General features: G+C 60.0%; 9 protein-coding genes and 3 non-coding genes across 12 annotated transcripts; 3 read left to right on the forward strand and 9 right to left on the reverse strand.

The window, feature by feature from the left end:
* Window positions 1–2: 2 nt before the first annotated feature.
* Window positions 3–1,175, forward strand: A1Q1_03660 (GTPase inhibitor; the record flags this gene model as incomplete). Its single annotated transcript, XM_014328274.1, has 4 exons — window positions 3–202; window positions 555–630; window positions 799–1,009; window positions 1,060–1,175. 4 exons carry the CDS (start codon window positions 3–5, stop codon window positions 1,173–1,175), a joined length of 603 nt encoding a protein of 200 aa, XP_014183749.1.
* An 84-nt stretch (window positions 1,176–1,259) lies between these two features.
* Window positions 1,260–2,906, reverse strand: A1Q1_03661 (uncharacterized protein; the record flags this gene model as incomplete). The annotated part of the gene is made up of 5 exons (XM_014328275.1): window positions 1,260–1,539; window positions 1,924–2,351; window positions 2,428–2,590; window positions 2,658–2,738; window positions 2,779–2,906. The coding sequence occupies 5 exons, from the start codon at window positions 2,904–2,906 to the stop codon at window positions 1,260–1,262; spliced, it is 1,080 nt and encodes a 359-aa protein (XP_014183750.1).
* Window positions 2,907–3,569: 663 nt separating this feature from the next.
* A1Q1_t034 lies at window positions 3,570–3,649 on the reverse strand. The gene has a single exon. It is a non-coding gene; the product is annotated as a tRNA-Asp (tRNA).
* A 266-nt stretch (window positions 3,650–3,915) lies between these two features.
* Window positions 3,916–4,679, reverse strand: A1Q1_03662 (uncharacterized protein; the record flags this gene model as incomplete). The annotated part of the gene is made up of 4 exons (XM_014328276.1): window positions 3,916–4,345; window positions 4,383–4,413; window positions 4,460–4,611; window positions 4,660–4,679. The coding sequence occupies 4 exons, from the start codon at window positions 4,677–4,679 to the stop codon at window positions 3,916–3,918; spliced, it is 633 nt and encodes a 210-aa protein (XP_014183751.1).
* Window positions 4,680–5,912: 1,233 nt separating this feature from the next.
* A1Q1_t033 lies at window positions 5,913–5,992 on the reverse strand. Its single transcript has one exon. It is a non-coding gene; the product is annotated as a tRNA-Asp (tRNA).
* A 405-nt stretch (window positions 5,993–6,397) lies between these two features.
* On the reverse strand, window positions 6,398–6,477 carry A1Q1_t032. The gene has a single exon. It is a non-coding gene; the product is annotated as a tRNA-Asp (tRNA).
* A 283-nt stretch (window positions 6,478–6,760) lies between these two features.
* A1Q1_03663 (uncharacterized protein) lies at window positions 6,761–7,402 on the reverse strand (the record flags this gene model as incomplete). Its single annotated transcript, XM_014328277.1, has 1 exon — window positions 6,761–7,402. The coding sequence occupies one exon, from the start codon at window positions 7,400–7,402 to the stop codon at window positions 6,761–6,763; it is 642 nt and encodes a 213-aa protein (XP_014183752.1).
* Window positions 7,403–9,096: 1,694 nt separating this feature from the next.
* Window positions 9,097–12,729, reverse strand: A1Q1_03664 (uncharacterized protein; the record flags this gene model as incomplete). The annotated part of the gene is made up of 2 exons (XM_014328278.1): window positions 9,097–11,674; window positions 11,720–12,729. 2 exons carry the CDS (start codon window positions 12,727–12,729, stop codon window positions 9,097–9,099), a joined length of 3,588 nt encoding a protein of 1,195 aa, XP_014183753.1.
* Window positions 12,730–14,744: 2,015 nt separating this feature from the next.
* Window positions 14,745–15,362, forward strand: A1Q1_03665 (uncharacterized protein; the record flags this gene model as incomplete). Its single annotated transcript, XM_014328279.1, has 1 exon — window positions 14,745–15,362. The coding sequence occupies one exon, from the start codon at window positions 14,745–14,747 to the stop codon at window positions 15,360–15,362; it is 618 nt and encodes a 205-aa protein (XP_014183754.1).
* A 237-nt stretch (window positions 15,363–15,599) lies between these two features.
* A1Q1_03666 (uncharacterized protein) lies at window positions 15,600–17,911 on the reverse strand (the record flags this gene model as incomplete). Its single annotated transcript, XM_014328280.1, has 4 exons — window positions 15,600–16,505; window positions 16,576–16,969; window positions 17,025–17,551; window positions 17,621–17,911. 4 exons carry the CDS (start codon window positions 17,909–17,911, stop codon window positions 15,600–15,602), a joined length of 2,118 nt encoding a protein of 705 aa, XP_014183755.1.
* Window positions 17,912–18,219: 308 nt separating this feature from the next.
* A1Q1_03667 (exopolyphosphatase) lies at window positions 18,220–21,193 on the reverse strand (the record flags this gene model as incomplete). Its single annotated transcript, XM_014328281.1, has 7 exons — window positions 18,220–19,960; window positions 20,022–20,097; window positions 20,146–20,175; window positions 20,235–20,329; window positions 20,378–20,571; window positions 20,634–20,760; window positions 20,802–21,193. The coding sequence occupies 7 exons, from the start codon at window positions 21,191–21,193 to the stop codon at window positions 18,220–18,222; spliced, it is 2,655 nt and encodes an 884-aa protein (XP_014183756.1).
* Window positions 21,194–21,612: 419 nt separating this feature from the next.
* Window positions 21,613–23,259, forward strand: A1Q1_03668 (uncharacterized protein; the record flags this gene model as incomplete). The annotated part of the gene is made up of 8 exons (XM_014328282.1): window positions 21,613–21,685; window positions 21,747–22,001; window positions 22,047–22,102; window positions 22,156–22,314; window positions 22,371–22,437; window positions 22,484–22,591; window positions 22,739–22,872; window positions 22,918–23,259. The coding sequence occupies 8 exons, from the start codon at window positions 21,613–21,615 to the stop codon at window positions 23,257–23,259; spliced, it is 1,194 nt and encodes a 397-aa protein (XP_014183757.1).
* Between the last annotated feature and the right edge of the window lie 130 nt (window positions 23,260–23,389).

The following is a 23,389-nucleotide window of genomic DNA, read 5'->3' on the forward strand; positions in this document are numbered from 1 at the left end:
TAATGTCTGCGCCGCCCTCGCCAACACTGAGCGATAGCGAGCTCCTGGAAGGTCTCGAGGAGAAATTCGACCTCGGCAAAGAGAGGGAAAGGCGCCTAGCGGCTCTGAAGGAACAGAGCGACAAAGCCAAGAGACTGCAGGAGACAGAGTATGGAAGGGTGGTGACGTATGGCGATGAGAAGAAGCTGATTGAGCGCATGTCGTGAGTGTCGTGAGTTATCCCCTATGGTATCCCCTATCCCCCTCTCTCTCTGTTGTGGGCCGACGCTCGCCGACGCTCGCCGAGGCACTCCCCGGCCACTCTGTCGCTGTGGTGTCAAGCCGCCGACTGGGCGGCCCGGCGGCCGTGGACGACGACCGGGTGCTCGTTGGAGTCAGCGGGCACGGGGGGCACGGTCCCGCGGCCGCGAGGCCGCACGATCTCACGGCCTAAAGGTTGACAGCCTGACGGCCTGGTACACCTCAATCGGCCTCACTCGTCCCGCGGCCTCCGGCCTCGTTCGGCCTCGCTCGGCCTCGTTCGGCGCGGACAGCTCGCTAACGCTCGCTCGCAGTAAGGAGAAATGGTGCATTATCCACTTCTTCCACCCCGATTTCCCGCGGTGTAGGATCATGGACAAGAAGCTCGACGTAAGTGCCCCCTTCCTCCGCTCCTTCGTTCCTCTCTCGCTACCCCATGTGCAGCATCGCACACCTCGCACACCTCGCACACCTCGCTCCGCCCGCTCCGCCCCGCTCGGCGTTCAGTTCTATCCCGCTCGCCTCGCACTCCTTCGGAGCGCTCGCTGACAAAGAAAGGAATTGGCGCCCAAATACCCGCACACGCTCTTCCTCCGCGCCTCCGTCGCCGACATTCCCTTCCTCGTCGGCAAATTGGGCATCCAGGTCCTGCCCTGTGTCTACGTCTTTGTCGACGGCAGAGGGACAGACAGATTGATCGGGTTTGAGGACCTCGGGCATAATGACAATTTCACGACGGCCGCGCTCGAGTTTAGGCTGAAACAGAGTGGTGAGTTCCGCCGCCGATGCTGAGCCTCTGCCAGCTCTGCCGTCAGGCAGAGGCCGGCAGAGGCGAGGCCCCTGCTACTTTTTCTTTAAATCGTGTATTGTGCGATGAGCCACTGGGTCAGCAGGTCAGCACTTTCGAGACTAGCACGGCCATCAATTCTAGCTAGCTAGCTCGGATCGGGTGCTACACGGACGCTCTCCCGGCTGCTCACTCTCGCTCACTCCCCCTCACTTATCGCTCGATCGGCGTACTAACACCAGGCGTTCTCCACTCCGGCCCAATCACGCTCGCGTCCCTCGTCGGGGAGAGGAAGGCGGTCGACTCGGACGAGGAGAGCGACGACGAGCGGCACACGGACGACAAGGCGCGCCGCGCGCGCAGGGGCAAGGTCGGGATTCGGAATGGGATTGCGAACCTCGGCGAGGACTCGGACTAGTCCTGGGCCGAAGGGCCGAAGGCCCGACTGCCTTGACTGCCTTGACTGGCTGGCCCATGGCCCCGCTCTCAGTTCTAGGTTCTCAGATGGAGAGCTGAGGAGTGCTGGCAGTATGGGCGGAGGGAATAGGGATGGAGGTGAAGAAAGGGAGAGAAGCGGAGGGAGTTAGGGATCAAGACCATCTTGTACACTTTCATGCATTGTCACGGCACATATTACTTCTGACTGCACTACACACACTCTCCTTCTGTCTCGCTCCGCGGCACTGCGTGCCGCTCCGCTCATGCACGCGCGCCCGCCGCCTCGCGCATCGCCCTGTAGATCGCCTGCACCTCTGGCCCTTCCTCAACCCCGCCCTGACCCTGGGTGTCCTGGGCCGTATCGAGCGCCTCGCGCATGTGCTTTGGGTTTGTGGATCCACACAGTGGATGGATACCCCAGCTGCCTGTCAGCTCTGTTCCTTATTGCGATAGCTCACAGAATGGCACAGCGGTATATCGCCTGCTGGGGCGTGAGGCCGTTATCCCTCGCCAGCTGCACGAGCGCGGGGAATCGGAGCAGGGACGGGGAACCAGTCAGCGTCCAGAAGGACTGGTACTCTATGCCCTTCTTCTTGCACAGGTCAAGCACTGAGGTCAGCTCAAATCTCCCTTCTACTTTGCTGCGACCATCGATAGAGTATGATGGGTCGGCACCGCACCCCTGGCGGGTGCGGTCCCCGACGCACTTACCATCCCAGTCCCACCCGTTTCCCTCGTACCACCTGTTCTGCACCGTTTTGATGTCGCACCCAGCGTCGAGGAGGGATTGGAGGTAATTCGCGTCGTAGATGTTGGAGATGCCGTATTGGCCGATGGTGCCGTTCTCCACGAAAGTGGCCAGGGTGCGGAGGGCTGAGAGCGTGTCCTGGTTATGTCAGCTTGCGAGACCGCGTTTTCAGCTGTTAGAGCAGCCTGCCTCCGGCAGTCCGCGGCCCACTCACATCACGCCGCCGCATCGGCGAGTGCAGCAGGATGCTGTCTATCTTCTGCACGCGGAGGTTTTGCAGTGACTTGGCCACGCTCTGCTTCACTTGTTCCTCGACTGGCATGTTTGGATCATACGGCAGAGGCTGTGACCGATCCTGCCCGTCGATTGAGGTGAATCTGGCGTCAGCTGCGGCCTCAACAACTACCAGCTGCCTTCCCCGCCTTTCCCGGAGCATTTACTCACTTCGTCTGCAACCAAACATCCTCCCGCTTCACGATCCCCTCGTCAATTGCCTTCGCCAGCCCCTCGCCGACGAGATCCTCGCTGTCGCGGTCAGCTTTCGGTCTGGCGCTTTTAAGCTCACCGGTAATGTTTGGGCTGGCACGCCGTGTCGATCCCCCGGAACCCGGTCTTCAAAGCCGTGTACACGAGTCCCGCTGTTGTGTCCTTCTTCCACGCCGTGCCGTAGAGTATTGCGGGCGGGAGGCGCATGTCGCTGCTGCTGCTCATGGTTGAGTTGGAGAAGACGAAAGAGGGGCGCTGGGAACGGCACTTGACGTCACGGGAGTGCAGCGGAGGTCGGAACCAAACAAGATGTGCCTGGTGGAGGTTTGCAGGTCGCGCTTCACTCATGTCAACACATCTCCACTGTCTCCTCTTCCTACGTCTGGCAACCCGACCTCGAAACGAACGGCACTGACGTTACAGTTGCTTCTGGCATGCTACTGAACCGCACAGCTTTGCAAAATGTTTTCCCGCTGTGAAGGGTCGTAGAGCAAAAAGCAAAAAGAGCGGAGGCCAGGCGCCGAGCGAGGCCTGGTGTGGAGCCCAAGATGAATCGAACCTAGTACGGGTCCGACTCGACTGGACCGCTTAACCAGGACTTTCCCTCGGCGGCCAATAGCCCGTTGCGCTATGGACTGATGTTCGATCCGGAATGCTGCCGAGAGACCCCCTGTCCCGGCGCACGTGATTGGCCACTGGACCACGCGAGCTAAGGGGGACACGTGACTGGATCCAGACAGGCTGGCACTGGCTCAAGTTACCAACCGGGCCCTCCCCCTCTTCCACCCCTCCTCCTACATGGGCGCGCGCACCTCCATCTCTCCAAGCCACAAACAACAAAAGATCAAGCTGCCGTTAAGCAGCTCTGAGCTTCCCGTCGGAGAATCGAACTCCGATCTCCCGCGATCAATCATGACAAGCGAGCATACTAGCCGTTATACGAACGGGAACTCAATGTTCGGCGTGTGTGCTGCGTCGTCCGCTCCCGTGGCTGCGTCGCGGCGCCGCGAGTGGCAGCGATGGAGCAAGCATCAGCACAAGGAGTTAGGGGGGAAGCTGCTATGAAGAGCTGTCACCAAAGGAGACGTCTTGCGACATGAGCATGTGTTTTCAGGGCTCACGGTGATACGCCTTCGATGAGGGTGCTCATGGTACGCGGATAGAGACACTCATTCAGACAACAGTTTGCTACAACTTTACGAGGTGGCGAATGACTTCAAGCAGCACACGAGACACCGGTGCAAACGGTGGCGTCCGTGGCAGGCGCCTCGGCCTCTGTGCGCGCCTTCTTCTCGCTCTCTTCCTTTCCATTCTGGGCAGCCTTGCGCTTGGCCAGATACTCCTTCTTCCACTTGGCGCGCTCCTGGCCACGGGCGATATCCTCCTGGGCACGCTTCTCGCCGACGTCAAAGTCCTCACGGAGCCAGCTCCAGCGCGTCTCGGGGGGAATGTAGTTGTCGCCGCGCTTCTCCTCGGTCCATTTCTCGTACGCGTCCTCGCCGGACACGTAAGCGTCGAGCATCTCGCCAAAGGGCAGGTCGTTGTGAATGAGGAAGGCGCCGGAGAGCTCGCCGTCCTTCAGGCGGTAGATCATGGGCACGCCGCGGATCGCCCACTCCTTGCGAGGCCAGAGGTTATTGTCGAAGCTGGGGTCAGCATCTATATGGCAGGGGGAGGGCTCACTCATCAAGGGTAAAGGGAACGACAAGGGCGTCTGAATCGTGTCAGCAGGAAACTAACCAAACGTATGCGCAACGTACGGTGCTCATCTCCCTTGAAGACGCGCTCGATGTCGGGCGCAGCCTCGTTGCACGAAGGGCACCAGCTCTTTCCGTCCTCGTCCTTGGAGCCAGTGAAAACGACGAATGTCTCCGACGGCGCAGCCTTGATGTCGGCCTTGAGCGTGTCCCAGCTGTTTTGTTAGCGAACGGGACCACTTTGTCAAGGATCGGGGGCTCACTTGGTGTCCTGAAGAGGCATGATGAGGTTTGTCGGTAAGGGGGTGATGAAAGGAAGCTGTCAGGAGAACGACAGCAGTTATAGTCCGAGCTAGAGTGATAGCGAGTAGAGTTCTCAGCTTATCGTGTGAGGCAGCAAACAAACATCTCTAGCGGGGCCCTGGTCCGTGTGAGCCCCGGCTCTAGCGCGCTTTGCATGCGCATACACTAGACTCTCGCAGCAACTCCTGGCTGCTTCTTCTGCCTAGCAGGAGATCTTACCCCGCGTTTAGGCCTAAACCGATGACAGCACGCAGCACACTGCGGTCACGGGTTGATCGCCGACAGCCTCGGAGAAAGGATGGCGCGATCGGCGTGGTGGCCGTTGAGCCCGACCCACACGGTAAGTAGCTCCCTCGGGTCCAGGCGGGGCGACCTCTCCCCGCCCATGGCCGCCCAGCAGACAAGCAACGTGCTCGTCTGTGCCATAGCCTGTGGATAAAGGACTGCGACCCTTTCTCGGACCGTCGGTCCGGTCAGCCTGACCCAAAGTCAGTTGAAGTTTATCACCGTGCAAACCTCATTCCGTTACACTCCCCCACCCACCGCGACGCGACTGATTTCGTGCATGGCAATGTTCATCCAGTCACATGATCGCAGCCGTCTGCATGCACCACATGCTACACCCCCTTTCGACTTGTATAGCGTGCTAAAGAGGTCAGATGACGGCGCGGAAAGCAGGCAGACTAGTCCCAAAATAGCCCCTGCCAGTGGGTCAGGCACGCTCTTATATCCGGACTGGAAGGATAGGCGTGCTGCACATCTCTGAACAGTGTTCATGCAATTCCTGTACAAGCAACCCGACACCCAGATTATGTTTAGCTTTGACGAATGGCTTTGAACATCGGTCTTTGAGAGTGTAGTCGCAGCCTGTGTACTCTTGAAACGGCGGGGGCCACCGCAATCAGCGTACGCTCACTAGCACCGGAGGTCAGGAGGAGCTGGGGTCCTGAGCTTGCGCCTGCAGCAGCCCCTTGAATCACTACAACGACAGAGGCGTGGCGTCAGATGACATTTAGCACGCCTGATGAGCTGTGTTGGTGCATGTGTGTTATTCTACCGCCGCCTCTAAATTTCGAAAACTCATGATAGTGCCACAATCCTCGACCTCAAATAGCACCATCAACGCACCAACTACCCCGTCCTCCCTTTCTCTCCGCCGCACGTCCCAACCAGTGTTCGACGCAAAAAATCAAGCCCATAAGGAGTTGTTGTGCTTCCTGTCGGAGAATCGAACTCCGATCTCCCGCGATAGTCCTTGACAAGCGAGCATACTAGCCGTTATACGAACAGGAACTGGACGGAAGTCCGAGAGGGCGCTGTGCCGGTCCGTCGCCGGCGCGGTGGGCGGTTGGCGAGCTTGGGGGAAGGTGTTAGCAGGGCAGCTTGTGTGCTGTGAACTTGCGGTACCCTATCTGTACCCTCCGTCTGTTGTAGAGCCGTGCTCGCAACGATGGGCGGATGGATGGCCGAACGCCTCAGGGGTGCGTGCCACTCCGCAATCTGGTCAGCTGATTACAAACGTATCCTAGGATGCTATCATACATTATTTAGGAAAAGCAAATCCTAATCCCAATTAAGTCAGTGGCACACCGAAATCACCCCGTCCCTCAAGCCACCCACCCTCCATCCAACCATCCGTCCATCCGACCGTCAATGCAACAAAACCAAAAGGATCATGCCTCCACAGAGGACTTCATGCTTCCCGTCGGAGAATCGAACTCCGATCTCCCGCGATAGTCCTTGACAAGCGAGCATACTAGCCGTTATACGAACGGGAACACCTGTGGTGGTGTTGCGCCCTGCGGCGCCGCGTCTGGCGGCTCGCGCCGCCGGTGCAACGAACGCGGGAGGATGCAACCTCGGTGCGCATGGCACCTGGAAACGAGGGGCCAGTCGATTCATCCTGCTACAAGAGAAAGGGTACATTGCTCTGCGAGTATCGGACGTTCCTTCTTCGCTTCCGTCGTACTCTTTTCGTTCAAATTTCATTCACTGAACCTGCTTCGGACTGCCCCCTCCTTCCTAAAACCATGGGTCCACAGATCGACAACGTCGACCCCGTTATGCCAAGAGCTGGCCAAGGAGGGAGTTGGGGAAACACTTGGTCGCGACCGCGTCCACGCCCGCGATGATGGTCGCGAGCTCGACGAGTTCCTTGCCGCCCACGTCGCGGATCCCCTTCACGGTGCGCACGGCGCGGAAGCGGGAGATGGTCTTTTTCATGTCGCCAAACTTTTTGAAGATCTTGACGATGCGGACCACCTTCGTGATGGGGAAGGCGTTCATGCCCAGCGCGACGCCCATGGCCGTGAGACACTTGGGCGCATTGAAGGGTTTGTCGGCGCGCGCGTCGAGGTCGAGGGTTCCTTCGGTCCCGTCCGTCTCGAAGATGGAGAGGGCACGCTCAGTGTGCGGAACCCAGAGGTTGGAGGAGAGCCAGGACGCAGTCGCGTCCTCTCCCGCATCGAGCACGTCGGCGGGGATGCTGTCCAGCCGGTCTAGGAGGGCCGAGGTCTCGGGGTCCAGCTCAAAGTCGTCGTCGTCAGTGTCGTCAGTGTCGTCGTGAGCCACCATATCGATGTCTCGGGCTTCGAAGGCAGAGTCTGCCAATACGGGAGCGGAGTCGGGCATAGGCGCCGGGGCGGCCAGGCTGTGGCCCACAAGAAGGGCGATGACGGCGGAGATGGCGATGGAAATCTTCATGTTGCTTGAGGTGTGATCGAGGAGGGTCGATGCTGTTGAGATGTCTTGGAGGTAAAATGGTGCTTCTTATATACCTTTCTCACCGGGATTCTTGGTGCACTCCAAGACGACTCCAAGACGTAGAAGGGCGGTCGATGTCGGACAACGACATGTTGCCGAGTCCAGGCAGTGTCAAGCCTCACAGTCAGTACTCATCAGCTTCCATCCGTTGGACGCGTTGAGGGCTTGCGCCAACTCGTCCGGCTGACCCAAGACACAACGCGAAGCCGATGTGACGCCGACGTGATCGCGATCTGAAGCGACGCCGGGCCGGATCGTGGGTCTTGCTTCGGGGGCGGAAGTCGGGCAGCGGACCACAGAGTGACAGCCATGTCAGCTGGTCATTTACAATCCCGTCAGCATAGCCATTGTTATTGCCTTACGAAGAACGTCGCAAGCTGCGTCTCTCTATCCCGCCCAGTCTGCGTGGAGGTTACAGAGCTATAGAGCTCGGGCGCGCCCGCATCCATCGATCATCGATAAGCGCAATGGTAGTTCAGATAAGACCCGCCTCAACCAGTGACTTATCCGATCGAGCAGCGTCTAGAGCCATCATCCGCATCGAGCTGACATCATCATGCGACGCGACCGGGCTTCATCGCCACGATTGCCAAGCCGGCAACAGATTAGTATCCCTCGGCCGCGCAATTCATTCACCCGTTGATTAGATTACAAGGCCCGTCCCGAGTAGAACGAGTGGCATGCTCGACCGAGCGTCGAAGCGATACAAGAGTCGTGCGGTGCAGGATTACGATAAGATTTTACTTGATCCGGCGCAGCACAGAAGGTTGGGTAGAAGCATCGAAGCAGTGCCACAATCTCGGATCCGAAGATAAGCTTTCGGTGTCCACATCGCGCTCCGCCCTCCACACTTCATACTTCCCTCAAGACTTCCGTCACCTCTCCTCATGTGCCAGGAGAGGACCTAGAGGACCTCGTGCCACACTAAGCCGACCGGCGGCTTCTTGTGGACTGTCTTGAGATCGGCGATGACATGCCCCGTTGTTAAGAAGTCATGGTCTGCGGGGATACAGACATCGCCGTGCGCCAAGCTGACGACCGACGACAGATTACACTCCTCGGTCGAGCAGTGCTGACGATAAGATTGCCCCTGGCCTGTTACCCCCATGTGGTGACCAACGTGTAATCACTGTAGACGTCACCCTAAGTTCTGTCCAAGCATGTCTACCGTGTCCCCGACGATATGTACGTCAGATTTAGATGGCTGCATAAATCGACTCGTCTAAAACGTCAACATTCAAGAATTACAATCTCAGGGGCTATAACTTCTCTTATCCTCCTACTCATATCGTTCGTCGTCTCGTCGTCTCATCGTTCATCGAAAGCATCGAAATATATGCTTGGAAAAAAGGGAAAGAAAAGGGAGCGTGTGCGGTCGGGGAACAGCATGCACAGACGAAACGCACTCCTCGGCTCTCCTTCCTGCTCGCTCGCCGCGCTCGCCGCGCTCGCCGCGCTCGCCGCGCTGCGCTCCCTCCCGTCTACTACTCTGTATTGCTCGTCTCCGATGGCTCAGGCTCTCGTCGCCTCTCGCCCTCTCGCCTTCGCTCCGCTCGTGCCGCCACCACCTATGCTCCGCCAGACTACCCAGCATACCCATACGCCGGATACGCCGGCGCGATCTTCTCGGGACACTAAACGAGATTGTCGATGTAGTCTTGCGGCGGCCTGGTGGGGACGGGCGGAGCCGGACCAGTGGGGAGATGCGTGAGCGGCCTGGCTTTGGTAGGCGTCGACTCGAGCGGCTGAGATGCAGTGCCGAGGAACGAGTATCGTCCATTAATCGTGGCGAGGGGCGACGTCGGCATGTCGCCCAGCAGACTGATGGGCGGGAGTTGCGGCGGAAGCGTGGAGACTCCCGGCTCGGGTTCGGGCGACTCGAGATCGCGCGGCGTGCGGATCGCATCCTCGTAGGATGTCGGCGCACTGACGCCAGAAGAGGCCGAGGGGCCGGGAGGAGGGGACACGGAACCCGTCGCCCGGGCGACACGCGTTGTGGCCTCTTCGTATCGCCTTCGCATCATTTCCTTCTCCTCCTCGGCGGACATGTACGGTTTGGCCTGAGACTGCGACGCCTGCGCGCGAGGCGGCGAGTTACCAGGAATCTGGATCGGGGGCGCCTGGCGTGGGTCCACGGCACGCTGGGAGCCAGAGCCGCCAGAGCCGCTAGCGACACGGCCCTGCGCCTCCTCGAATCGCTGCCTCATCATCTCCTTCTCCTGCGCTGCGGTCATGTACGCGGCCGGCGTGGAGCTGAACTGGGCGGGAGGCGTACCAACCACATCCTCGAAGGCCGGAGGCGCGGCGCTCGGCACACTGCCTGAGGGCGAGGTGGCGCGCGCGACGCGGTTAGTCGCCTCCTCGTATCGCCGGCGCATCATCTCCTTCTCCTCTGCGGCTGACATGTAGGCGGCAGGTACGTTGGCCGGCGGCGGCGAGCCGGCCGACTGCTGTCGCACAGGCTGCGCTGTGCCGTTGCTGCCATTGCTCCCGCTTGCCACATCGGGCGCACAAGTCGAGCTCGCCACGCGCCGCGTCGCTTCCTCGTACCGCCGGCGCATCATCTCCTTCTCCTCCGCCGCGCTCATGTACGCCGCGGGGACCGAGTTTTCGCGCTGCGGCGTCGGCGAAGCGGTTCCAGCACGAGCACCCGAGCCGCTGGCCACGGCCGCGGCCGCAGGAGAGCCAGTGGCGGACGCGACGCGGTTCGTCGCCTCCTCATACCTCCTTCGCATCATCTCCTTCTCCTCGGCCGCTGACATGTAGAGTTTCTGCTCGGGCGACTGGGCCGCGGGCGGAGACTGCGTCATGGGCGGGGACTGGGCGCGGTCCGAGCTGGAGCCCGAGCCGACACCCGTCGCGCGGGCAACCTTGTTCGTCGCCTCTTCGTAGCGCCGGCGCATCATTTCCTTCTCCTCGGCGGCGGACATGTATGCCTTCTGCGGGGTCTGGTTGGGTGTCTGCTGCGGCGTCTGGCTCGGCATGCGGTTGTGACCTGCATTCGAAGCAGGCGGGCTCGGCGACGTCGCAAGCGGCACGCCCGTCGCGCGGGTCACGCGGTTCGTCGCATCTTCGTACCGCTTGCGCATCATCTCCTTCTCCTGCGCGGCCGACATGTACGGCTCGGCGACGGCCGAGGGCTGGCCTCCCGGCGGGGGACCGGGGCGCGAGCTCGATCCCGCAGCAGCAGACGAGGAGGGACCAGCAGCAGTCCCGTTGCCGAAGAGCTCCTCGTATGAAATCGGGGCCTCGTCGGGCGCTGGCGGCGGTGCAGACGATCCAGCGGGAGCGCCCTGCGCAGCGTCACGGTTCGCAACGGCCGCCTCGTAGCGCAGGCGATCTTTCTCCTGGCCCGCGGACGGGTATTGGCCATTGGCAGCGTTGGGGTGCGAGGGAGGAGGCGTGTGGCTCATGGCGGCTGCAGCGCCAGCGCCAGCAACACCCACGACGGCGGCCGCAGCGGCAGGAGCAGCATAGGACGAGCTGCCCCCGGCATGTGACGAGCCACCAACACGGTTCTGGGCTTCTTCGTAACGCTGTCGCTGAATGTCCTTCTCCTGCGCAGCCGAGGCAAACTGACCAGGCGCGGCGCTGCCGTTTGCGCCAGCGTGCGCGTATCCGGGCGGTGCGCCGACAGGCACACCGGGGTTCGCGGGCGTCGGGGTTGCTGTGCCGGATCCTGATGCGACAGCGTTTTGCTGTCCAGTCGCCGTGGGTGACTCGGAGATGGCACCATCGGTAGGACGCCACTTGTTCGACTTGCTGTGCGTGAGGCCGCCAGGCAGCGGTTTGTCACGGAGCGACTCGACAGCGGGCGGCGAGGCCGTGTTACTCCTGCTAGCGGGATTCGGCGTCGGCATCGTTGTGAACTGACGGTCGCTCGGGGCGGGTCCCCAGTCCGAGGTCGTTGTTGTGCTCGTCGTCGTCGAGGATGAGCGGCGCGGGAACAGACCCGTAATCGTGTTCGCGGCAGCACCGAGGCGGCCCCCCATGGGGCCGCTGGCGGGCTGGCTGGGGCCAGCCGCATGCGGCGCACTTGCGTGGTACGGTGTCGGAGGCTGGGCACCGTTCTGCATCTTGTTGCTCAGCGACGTCGCTGAGGACGAGGGGTCGGACAGCTGCGGGCTCGACTTGAACATTTGTCCTGAGAGAGAGTTCAGAGGTCCCATGCCGCGCTGGCTCTCGGAGAGGCCGGCGACGTATCCGAGATCCCTGTTGCTGTCAGCGCAATACACTACAGTAACTTACCTGACACACTGCGTTGCCGCTTGCTTTCCAAATGCGCAGACATCGCAGGGCTGCTCAACAACAATGTTGCCATTGTCGCAGATGGCCTGCACGACAATCTTGTACTCGATGCCGAGCGTCTTGGCTCCGCGGACCGTCAGCATGGCCTCGTTGGCCGTCGGCACCGGTACGACAAGGCTTCCCTTAAAAGCCTTTTCTTCTCCGGGGCGCATGGTCTGGTTGATAGTGAAGCGCTTCGAGGTGACGACCTCGGTCTTGGTCGTCGGCTGACCAAGAGGCTTCTTAGACTTCTTGGTCGACTTGGTGTCCTCTTTCGGAACGAACGTGAACATTTCCACGAGCGAGACGTCGAGGGCCTGGAACGTGAAGGGCTGCGGGCTGTTCGACCTGAGGAGCGTCATGAGGAAGACAGAGTCGCCGGGTCCGAACGCCTGCTGCGGGCGCTCGACGACGAGGTTGACGCTGCCGTCCTGCGACTGTGCGACTTGCTGCGTCGACGCCTGGTACTTGGGCCAGGCGGACATGAGGTCGTAGCGGATGATGCGCAGGTGCTCCGAAGCAGTCGTCTGGGTCGGGGACGACTTGCGGAACAGGCCGCCCTTTTGCTTGTAGCAGATGCTGGCGACAAGCTCGTAGCTGATCGTGGCGCGCTTGTTGTCGAGCGACGGCGGAAGGTCCTCGAGCGGCAGCGGGATAACGAAGCGGAAGTCGCGGTTCGGCACAACCTCATACTCCTTGCCCTCGCCGGCCTTCCAGAGCAGGTGCACCTTGCCGACGTGGGTGTAGGCCGGTGTGCCCTTGGGCGGCGTGGGACCGCCCTTCACTGTCTCATACTTGCGAACCTCGACGCGGACCCACTTGGCCTTAACAGGTTGGGTGACGGTGCGGACTTCGACGGTGCCCTGGACAGTTGCGCCGTCGCGGTTCTCGGCGGGAGCGATGCCGGGGTGCCCGAGGATGAAGGGGCGATGAGCGGTCGCGCGCAGCGAGATGCGCACAGGCCCACCTGACTGGGTCATGCGGGCTGAGCTTTTGCGGGGTTCAGTGGGTGGGAGAAGCGAGCGTGGTCAGCTGGATGGAACGATGGCCGGTGAGAGGAGAGCGAGGTTCCGATGAAGCGGAGGGGGGAGAGTAGAGGGAGGGTGTCGAGAGCGAGGCGATGAGGAGAGGGAGGCGGACGGGGGCGTCTAGGGCGAGAGGGTGTGCCAAGAGAGTGACTGGGTGGTTGATAGGTGGTGTATGACAATTGTGAATGAAGAGACGGAAAGGAGAGAGTGGAGGATGGATGACGAGGAGTGTGCGGGGGGTGATGAGATGGATTCGGACTGGCCCTCGAGGGGTGGTGGTGTTCAAAGTCACAGCCCAGAGGAGGAGTGCGGATGGGAGAGGATGAATCGCTCAGGACGTCAGGACCACGGCTGCCGCTGTGAGTGGCTCGGCTCAACTGTCCCTGGCACAAAGGGGCGGGCCCAACGGCATCCGGACACCACGGCACGGCGTCCAGTCTGCTTTTAGGGACTTTGCGGATGAGAGCCGTCATGAACGGACACGCGACACGCCTCCTCTTCATCTGCAGCGCCCGATGCGCCTAGTACCGAGTACAGCGCCCAGCATACCGGACACAGCCCGCTCACTGCGCACTGCGCTCTGCACAGACAACGATGTTCTCGACCCTCCCCCAGTTGACAATGATTTGCCCCCGCAGCAGCCCAACTCTAGACGAAACAAGGTTTCGTTCCCCCCTTGCTCAGCTGAAACGACTGAAACCGTCCCTTCACCCGGGCCTTTGGGCTGGTGCGCTGATTCTAGTTTCCTTCTTACTCGACATTCTCTCGGCATGCTTTTTTTTCCTCTTCCCAGCACTTTTCATCCTCTCTCCTCATGCATAACTGGCCATCCAAAAGGGGAAGCTCACTGAGCAAGTGGTAGCTTTACGCTTTTCATTGGCACCTATCCCTTCGGCAGTGAGTGGTAGGACAGCGGGCATGGGACTATCCCCGCAGTGCCTCCATGTCACCTCGTGCTCACTACCAAGCTAGAGATGTGCCCATGTGCTGCGGTGGGAACAGGAGTACGCAAGCCGGTGCATCTCTGTGCAGACCATCAAGCGAAGCGCCGCGAAGACCAGTGATAAGCTCAGTTTTGTGCGTGACTCCTCGACTCCCGATAATTAATCGGGGTCTGGAAGCAGTGAGGGAACACACACACACTGACACGCTTGACTACTACTCTGGCAGACTTTTTTTCCGCAGATCACAGCAGCACAGCATCAGCTGGAGGAGAAGGAATGAACTCTAAACGCTCCGAAGCCTGCATCGCGTGCATCGCCATGTTCAGCGCGTCGACGCGTCGAGGACGTGGCCCACCCTAGACTAATGTATGGCACTCCCACACCCTGTTCAAAGCGGCGTTGTGTTTGGCCAGAATCCGCGAGAATCCGCAGAGCTGACGGCGGGCACACAGGATAAGGACGCCACTGTACTGCATCTGTCCCTGTGGGCTGAGAGGGCTGAGTGGCTGGTGGAAAAGGTAATCGTGGGAATATGGCTTTCGTCTCGCTACTGTCGAAACTGCGTGCAGCGCAGACATTGCTATGCATGCTTCGGCGGCGATCGGCCCTTGATTAGCTGCTGGTAGGGGAGTAGAAGGAAGGCTATGCTGCAGTGATCAGTGCAGATTACACCAGAGAGCTTAGTGCAGAGCCTGACGGCCAAGACTCTTCTGTACGCTCGGCGCAGAAGCACTCAGACAGAAGCAGACAGAAGCTGTACACCGTATGCGGTCCGAATGGCTATGCATGTTATTCAGCCTGCTCACACTCGTCGCCTCCGTTTGGTATTTGGAGGTGTGAGAGATGCAAGGCATGATCGGTCCGAGCTCGGCCAGCTCGGTGATTTCCGCTCGATCCGCTCGACTCAGCATTCCGACCCACCCTTTCGTCTCCATCACAGCACCTCCACACATTCACCTTTCACCTCTTCCAATTTCTCTCTCTCTCTATCATATATCGGAGCAACGCCTTCCTTGCGTCACCATGTCTGCGACGAACGGCGCAGCGCAGAAGTTAGCGTACAATATCCGCCCCGTGGACCCGGAACAGCTCCGCCTCCTCCGCCATGAAGTGCTCTGGCCCTCCATCCCCCTCTCAGCCCAACTCGCCGAGTACGACTACGCCCCCGGCGCCCTGCATCTCGGTCTCTTCCTGCCCTCCTCTGACCTGCGCGCTCTGTCTATCCCGCCTTCCTACGACTCGCTGCCCGTTGGCGTAGTCACTCTGGTTCCTGCGCCCTATACCCAGCCTCCCCAGCCTCTTCCCCCATCCCTCGCCTCGAGCCTGCCCGAGTTTAGGGGCGAACCCGCAACTCAGCTGAGGAAGTTTGCGCTGCACCCGAACCTCCAGGGCCGCGGATTGGGACGGGTCATGTTTGACGCGTGCGTTTCCGCCTTACAGAAGATGGACAGGGAGGAGGGGCAGGAGGGGCGGGAAGGGCAGGAGGGACGGAGACTGCTCCATCTCGACGCTAGGACGAACCAGGTCGGCTTCTACCAGCGCCTTGGGCTGAGTGTGCTCGACGAGAACGTGTTTACGAAAGTCGGGCCGAATGGCGACGGACCGGCCATTCCCCACTTGCGCATGGGGATTGTTATCTAGACACGTAGATGTGCGATAGAATATAGACTTGGCCGTGGAGGACGGGATAATTGTATGGCTTGCATAAATGTGACAAAGGTATGGTACGTCGGACTACTCTTCACTCTCTCGCTGCCGCTCTACTGAGCGAGTTTTACGTTGTTGGGAGCTCCTCACATTCGCCTACGGCGCCAAAGCATGACACCTCCGCCCTCCTCAGCTTTCACCTCCGCCTTTGCCTTCGGCTGCGCCTCAGGCCTAGAAGTTCATAACCTTGATACTCCCATGATTCGTTCCAAAGTCGTTGTCTTCACTCCAAATGTCCGGCCGGCAGACAGTGAGGATGCGCTCGGCGTCGATGAGCGGGATCGTGTCCTCCTCGCACTCCTTGCGCGTGATGAGATACGGGAATTCCTGTCCGCACGTCACCGCGTCATCGAGCGGGAGGCTCTTCTCGTGCTCGTCTGCGGCCAAGACGAGCTGGATGCCGTCCCAGTCTCCCTCGACTGCGTCGAGATCCGTCACCGAGTCGCCTGTCAGTTTCCCTTCCGAGGCGAGCAGGTCGAGCCGCTTGTTGATCTCGTGCTGCACGCGCCGGCGGTCAAAGTCGTAGCAGCACAGGTGGGGCACGAGCACGTGCCCGTCCTCGCTGCCCGAGTCCTCTTCGGGGCCGAAGAGCACCTCCTCCACCGTTACGTAGCGGTTCTGGTACACGTAGCACACCCATTCGGCCTGCGGGTGCTTCGGGCCCAGGGCACGCACATGCGGCGCGAGCTCGTCCCACGTCACGGTGCGCGGGACGTCGGCCCAGAGCTCCTCGAGCTGCTTCTCGCTGACCGTGACTGCGGCGGGCGGGATGAAGGTATTCCGTGCCAGGCGCTCGTCGAGGTCCTCCACGTTAGGGAGGTAGGAGATCAGCAGCGGCTTCGGGAACACAAACATGAAGTGCAGCACGTCAATGTCGTCTGGCTCCTCGACGTTGAGCAGCTGCTGCCGCACCGACACCAGTACCACGCCCGTAGCAGGATCCGGGACGAAGGGCGGCGGCGCATGCAAGGGGTACTCTGGGAAGGACTGGCGTGGGGGAGGCTCGACGCGCACACTCATCTGGGGCGGGAGAATGTTGTTCCGCAAGTCGGTCGTGAAGCGCGGCAGGTCAAACGTCTTGACGAGCGTCGGTCGCCATCGCCGATCACTGTCCGAGGGCAGTTGGTCGAAGGGCGGGAACGCGTACAGGTCGAGGTGGTGCGAGAAGTCGAGGTCGTGTGCGTCGTCCACCTCCGCCACCGGCCGATAGGCCGTGACGATGAACGACGTCGGGGTCAGCAGCTGGAAAGACACGAGCTCCTGCTTCGCCGCGCTCGTCAGCTCGCTGCACATGCGCCCCGTCTTCCAATTCCACCCGATGAGCTGGTCCGGGATCCGCACGTGCACGCGAGGCATCGCCACGTCCCGCACCGTCTGCTTGCGAAGCACGAACAGCGCGTCGTCGCAGATCTGGAACTCGAGGTTTGACGTCGTCTGCCACCGTGTCGGATGGAAGTTGAGCACGGGCGTCTCGGCGAGAGGATGCGGCTTGAAAGTCGACAGGCTCAGAAGGTGAATCTCCATGCAGTACATGATCGTCCCTCGGTCACGGTGTCCCCTGGCTGTCAGTTATGTCTGGACGTCAACGAAACTTACGATGTAGCCAGGAGCAGCAGGTCCTGTCCAGGGTCAACGGCGAGCTCGTGGATGACGAAGGACGACTTGTAATGTGTGCGCACGCTGTCGAGGTCCGACTCCTCGGTCTCCTCGACGACCTCATCAACGTCTTCATCATGCACGCTTCCGTCGACCGTCATCTCCTCCCACTCGTCCGGCTTGCGGAAGTCGTACACGGCCAGGTCGCGGCTGTACGTGGCATGTTGCCCGCCAAGCGTTAAATCCACGGGCGATCGCAGGAGCACGCCCTCGAGGTACTCGTACAGCCGCCCCTCGGCTTCTCGGAACGGCACAAGCTTCTCAGTCGACGGAGACAGATTGTGCAGCCGCGTCAGGCGCTCTCTCAGCTGGTTCAACAGGCTCACGGACGACTTGGGCACTTGGTGCGGCATGTCGGGTCGCGCCTTGAGGGCGTTCGGGTTCAGGCGGAGCGAGTTTGCAAGCAGCGCATGGCGCAGCGAGACCGCCGACGAGTTCGACATGAAGGAGTGGATGTGCTTGCATACCTGCGTCGTCAGCTTCTCCTTCACTTCCCTCAGCTGCTGGCACCAACCTCAGCGGCAAATGACACTCACTCTGTAGCACTTGGACAGCGAGTCGGCGTCGAGGTTCATGATGATCTCCATCAGGATCTCCTCCGGCATGTCCATTAACGTGACGCGCTGCCCATCTCTTGGTGTCTCGTAGGATAGCCGCTTGTGCTTGGTGCTGGGGAAGGAAGGGTCATCGGAGAAGGGGGAGTTGCGGCTGGAAGGCAGCTGGCTGGGTGGATCGCTGGGTTCGCCAGTCGTCACGGTCGAGACCGACGACGCCGACGGGGTGGTGGGCTCGCTGCTGGGGTCCATGCGGCCTGCTGATGCCCCCATTCTTTTGCGTTTCCGAGTAGAGGACAGTATGGTGGATAAGTGCGGTGATGATGTAGCGACTGTAGCGCTGCTGCGATCTCGGTCGCCTGGTGTCCACAAAATGAAATCAGCGCTGGCGGGAGCAAACCCTGCAGCCCGTCCCTGGGTGGCGACAACCTTGACGTATTGCTGTTAAACCGGAGGATTCGAATCAGCAGCAAGCGCAGCATGCATAGCGCGGAACAAGCTTCGACTCAGTATCGAGTAGCAAGAGATACATCAAAAGGTCTAGCCCAAGCCCAATCATTACATATCGTTAATCTAGTGTCTTAGATGTCATCGTGGACAATGTCCATGATCGCCGGAGCAACCTGCTTCCTGGTGGACTTGGCGTTGCCCTGCTCCCAGACGCGGGCGACACGGCCGTCGTGTCCAACAGCGACCTCGCCAAACTTGTCGGCGTACTCGAGCTTCTTGCCCTTGCCCTCCCAAGGCAGCAGGTCGAGAACACCGCCTGTTCGCTCCATGCCGGCAGCGAGGGTGTCGCTAACGTAGCGACAGAGAGCAGCGTCGGGGATGCTGCCACCGGGGCGGACAACGAGCAGGATCTCGCGCTTGCTCTTGCCCTTCTTCTCGCTCTTGTACGTCGTGAGAACGCCGAGCACGTCGATGCCCTTCTCAGTCATGAAGCTGTCGCACGTCTGCAGGTAGGTCGTCCAATCGTCCTTCTCCTGCTTGAGCTGGTTCTTCAGAGACATCGGGACAGTCGCGAGACCAATGTTGAGGACCTGCACCTTCTTCGTGTTCTTGGGGTGCCACACATACTGCTTGTAGTCACGAATAAGCAGGTCGTGCGTCGACATGCCAGTGACGTTGAACTTGACCTCGACAAGCTCGTTGCCGAAACGCAGCAGCGGGTCGGGGACCTGGTCGCCCGCGATCGACTGCAGGGCTATAACCTTGTTGTCATCGACAAACGTCGAGAGGGGGTACAGGAACGCAGCGGCCGCACGGTCGACATCAGTGGCCTTGCCGCCCTCCTTGAGCCCATGAGTGTCGATCATGATTGAGGACAGCAGAAGGGTCGCAAGCTCGCGGGGCACCGGTGATCCAGCGATACCAGCTGGTCCGGAGATCGAAGCCTGCCATTCAGGCTGGAAGTGCTTAGTGACGAGACTGGAGCAGCTGCCGGTCGGGAAGACAATCAAGCGAGTCATGGCGCCGTCCGAGCGCTCCTCGTCCTCGTGGTGGTCGATGATCGCGTCAACCTTGTCCTCGTTGTCGCCAAAGTCCGGCAGCAGACGATTGTGGTCGACGAGGTCGAACCTGACGCCGAGCGAGCCGAGCTCCTCCGTCGACACGGGCAGGTCCTCGGGGGACAGGAGATCCTCGGGGCCAATCAGAGAAGTCTTGAGAGCGAGGAGGTTCTCGGGACGCAGGCGGATGTACTTCGAGGGCGTCATCATGAGAGGCACAGTCCGCTGCGCCTTGAGGGCGGTATTCAGGACGGCGAACGCGACAGCCGAGGAGATGGAGTCGAGGTCACCTGCCTCGTTGCCATTCACCAGGTGCCATCCAGACCCATGGCCCTTCTTCAGGTCATCGACGAAGAGCTGGTTCTGAGACTGGAGGAGATCGGAGAGTCTCCCAACCATGATGTCAATCTGCGATGCGAGGGTGGAGGTTGATGAAGGCGCGGCCGTAGTGGTAAAGGGTCGTGAAACTTTAGAAGCAGTAGCGTTCTGCGCAGCGTAGGCAGCGGGGGCTGGGGCAGGCGAGCAGGCAATTTTCTGGTGAAGCGCCGGCGAGAGCTTGTAGACGGGACCGGGAAGGCAGAGCCTGAGGTACTGGCCTTTGAGGAGGAGAATGGTGGAGAGGACAGCGACGACGCAGAGTGCGCTGAGAACGAGGAGGCAGTGGAGGGGGCGAAGGCGAAGTCGTCGCTTGGGGCGGTGGTGGGCTGATGGAGAGGAGGGGAGAGGAGGGGATGCGTTTCTGAGTGGCTGATAATGAGCTGTGGCCATAAGTTGATTGATGAAAGACGCGCTAGCTTCGCAAGCTTCGCAGTCGCTGTGGAGATCGTCATAACCGCTCAGAGTTCGGACGGAACCAGATGAAGGTGATAACCGACCACGCACGTGGCTCAGGTACCATCAGAGTCGAACCTATTTCGAGCTCGACGCCGTTGATTAGGAAACAAGCTTTGACTGTTCGCTGCAAGTTGAAGCTACTTTTTACATCGAAGTACAGCTTACAACGTTGTTCAGTGCAGAAGTGGGTTACCTCTGAATCGCAAGATCTCAATTCTCGACGGTGACGGTCCCCCTACCTGGGATGAACTCACGGCGCTGTATGACCGGCAGGATGTGTGCTAATGCGGCAGCGTCATGGGCCCACGAGAATAGATGATAGGGGTGAAGACCCTTCGCCGCAGAGTTTCTGAAAGTGCGGATGTGAGTAAGGACGCGCGCCGAAATGCGAGCGTACAGCCAAGTGTCATTGTACTCGGCGTCCATGTCGATGGGTACGTCTTCAAAGTCCTCATTGCAGACATACCGAGGTTGACGGAAAAGGAAGTGGGACGGGAACAGATCTGAGTACAGCCAAGCGACAATCGTGTGCAGAAGAGTGGAGGGTGCGACGTTGAGATCGATGTCGGGCAGAGGAACGATGAAGTTGGTCTGCAACATACAGTACGTCAGCCCCGCGTTTGTTATCCGCAACACAGGTCACTCCGACTTACGCAAGCCAGGGGTGAGCTTCTACTGCTGCACAAATCCAGCAGATCTTCTTCTTGGAGGCCGGGAGGCAAAAACGGGTAAATTGGACGAGCGCTCAGCTCCTTGGGCGTGAAATAGTCGTAGAAGAGGCTGAAGATTAGCAGTGCCCTAAGCAGCTTAGATACACTCACCCTTGCCCTGCAGCCTTCTTCGCATTCAAGATACGCAGTCCACGCTCCAACCTAGAGCGATTGACCAAAGGCGCGTCGGGATCGGCGTTCCCAGCACGGTTCTCCGCATCGCCGCGTTCTGGCTCCAAAGACGCAGCCCACAGGCTGCTTTCTGCTGCCTCTTCATCCTCCAAAATTGTGGTCTTTGCGAGGAGGCACAGGTAGATGCGAACGATGCGAGGGAGGCTGCTCATGTCAGAAGTACATCTTGCTTCTCTCACTTGCGTGGAGGGGTCAGCGTCGAGTCGAAACAGCCGGTCAGATGAAGAGGAGGAAGGGAGCTTGCCGGGCGATCCATGAGGCGTTGCAAGAGCAGACGACGGGTGCGCGCCCGAATGGATTGAAGAGGCCATGTCGAGGTCAGTAGCGAAGGTTAGGAGGTAAGTTGTGCCATTGCAGTTGCAGATGAACGGCTGATGACGGCGGCTGAGCAGTGGTATCAGTTCCTAGCCGCTGGTGGCAAATCTAACTCAGTCCCACACTCCCACGGCGGCATGAGGTGAACTGGTTCGTCGCCGCAAACGGGCAGCTCGTCAAGTAGTCCAGAGTCTAGCCCTTGAAATCGAGTATGCAGTGGGCAAACATGTTTGAGGTTTGTACGGTGCCGGCCATCACTTCAAGAGAATGCTGTCAAGGATGTCGAAGATCGGAAAGGTGAGATTGATGAACGCCAACACGTGGTTCAGGCACGTCCGACGCGGTCGCGTCAACCAGCAACGTAATGTCAACAAAAGTCTGGTCCGCCAAAACAACTGTCACCACATCACCCACCATGGACGTCGGCACCAGCAAGCTGCACTACCCCCTCATCGCCGGATACAGAATAGGCGAGGAGATCGGTGGCGGTGGCTTCTCCAAGTGAGTTATCTCGCCTATGCAGGAACTGACATGACAGGGTCTTCCGAGCGATCGACGACGAGCACTCAAAGGTTGCGGCGTGCAAGGTTGTCAATGTGTTTGTCTCGTCAACGCAGCACGCGACGCCCAACGTGAAGGAGCTCCAGAAGGAGGTGCAGGTGCACAAGTCACTGAAGAACTCGTACATTCTCGAATTCCTTCACTCCGAGATCGTCGATAAGGCGAAGGAAGCCGCTGGCGTCGTGCCTGGACTGTACATGTTGTTAGAGCTCGCGGTCGGAGGTGACCTGTTCGACAAGATCGGTGAGCTGATCGTGTCTTGTCTTAGCTAATACGCAGCGCCCGAAGTTGGTATTCCGGAAGACCTCGCCAAGTTCTACTTTGCGCAGCTCGCGTCGGGCATCGTGAGTTGGAGGTGCGGATGCGAACTAATAGGCAGGAGTACATTCACTCGAAGGGCATCGCACACCGTGATCTGAAGCCTGAGAACCTCCTGCTCGCTGCGAACGGAAACCTCAAGATCACCGACTTTGGTCTTTGCGCCGTCTTCCGCTACAAGGGGAAGGAGCGGTTACTGAGCGGACGATGCGGCAGTCTTCCCTATGTTGCTCCGGAGGTGAGTTGTTGTTGCGTTCTTCTTTCAGCTAACTCCAGCTCGGCGCGCAAGGACAGCCGTACAAGGCGGAGCCCGTCGACATCTGGGGCATGGGTGTTGTGCTCTTCACGATGCTTGTTGGCAGTAAGTGGCCAGCTGCCCTGATGCGGTCTTTGGAGCTGACGTCCAGACACGCCATGGGACGAGCCGTCTGAGAATGCGATCGAGTTCCGGGCCTACGTTAACGGCGAGATCTGGCAGTACGACCCCTGGTGCCGGATACGCGGCCAGGCGCAGAGTAAGCTAAAGCACCCCTGTGATAGCTGACCTTCAGACATTCTGATGGGCCTGCTTACGATCGACCCCCGGAAACGCCTGACAATCGAGGGCATCAAGCAGCACTCGTGGTGCATGACGTGCGTACCTGACGATCTTCCCTCTTCAGCTAACCACCAGACCCTCGCAGCTTACGCGCGAGCAGATTCCGGAGGCTCTGACGCAAGGAATGCGCACGACAGGAATGATGTCCGTCGCCGACCCAACATTCACACAAGGAGACCAAGCAGACTATGCCGTAGAGTAGGTTATCACCGTCTTTTTCAACTAACGTTCAGGCGCTCCCAGCGCGTCTTCGGCAACTCGCAATGGTCCTCTCAGTGGAACCAGCAGGAGTCGCAGTTCATGCGCGGTACCGGAAACCTGACGCAGGGCGGCGACTTTGACAACAACACGACGCGATTCTGGCTCGCCCTCGACCCCGCCGACGCCTTCGCTCTCATGCAGCAGTACCTCGTCGGCCTACTCGAGGAGCACAACGTGCAGGTGAATGCGGGCCGCAATGCGATCCGCGTCCACAAGGCCGCGGGGCAGAAGAGCGTCACGGGCGTGTTCCTCCTCAAGGCGAGCGACACGCATGCTCCTTCTGGCCAGACGCTCGTCTCCATGCGCCGAGAAAAGGTGAGCTGATAAGTGGAGGTTGAGCTGACAGGCAGGGATCGATTCTGCACTGGCGCGCGTTCTGGTGGTCGATTGTCCGGAGCCAGCAGCTCGAGCAGTACATTGTCCGCGGTGACGTGTAGGTGTCTTTTGTGTCGCG

This window comes from Trichosporon asahii (assembly GCF_000293215.1).
Source record: "Trichosporon asahii var. asahii CBS 2479 unplaced genomic scaffold scaffold00004, whole genome shotgun sequence".
In the NCBI taxonomy this organism is placed as follows: domain Eukaryota; kingdom Fungi; phylum Basidiomycota; class Tremellomycetes; order Trichosporonales; family Trichosporonaceae; genus Trichosporon; species Trichosporon asahii.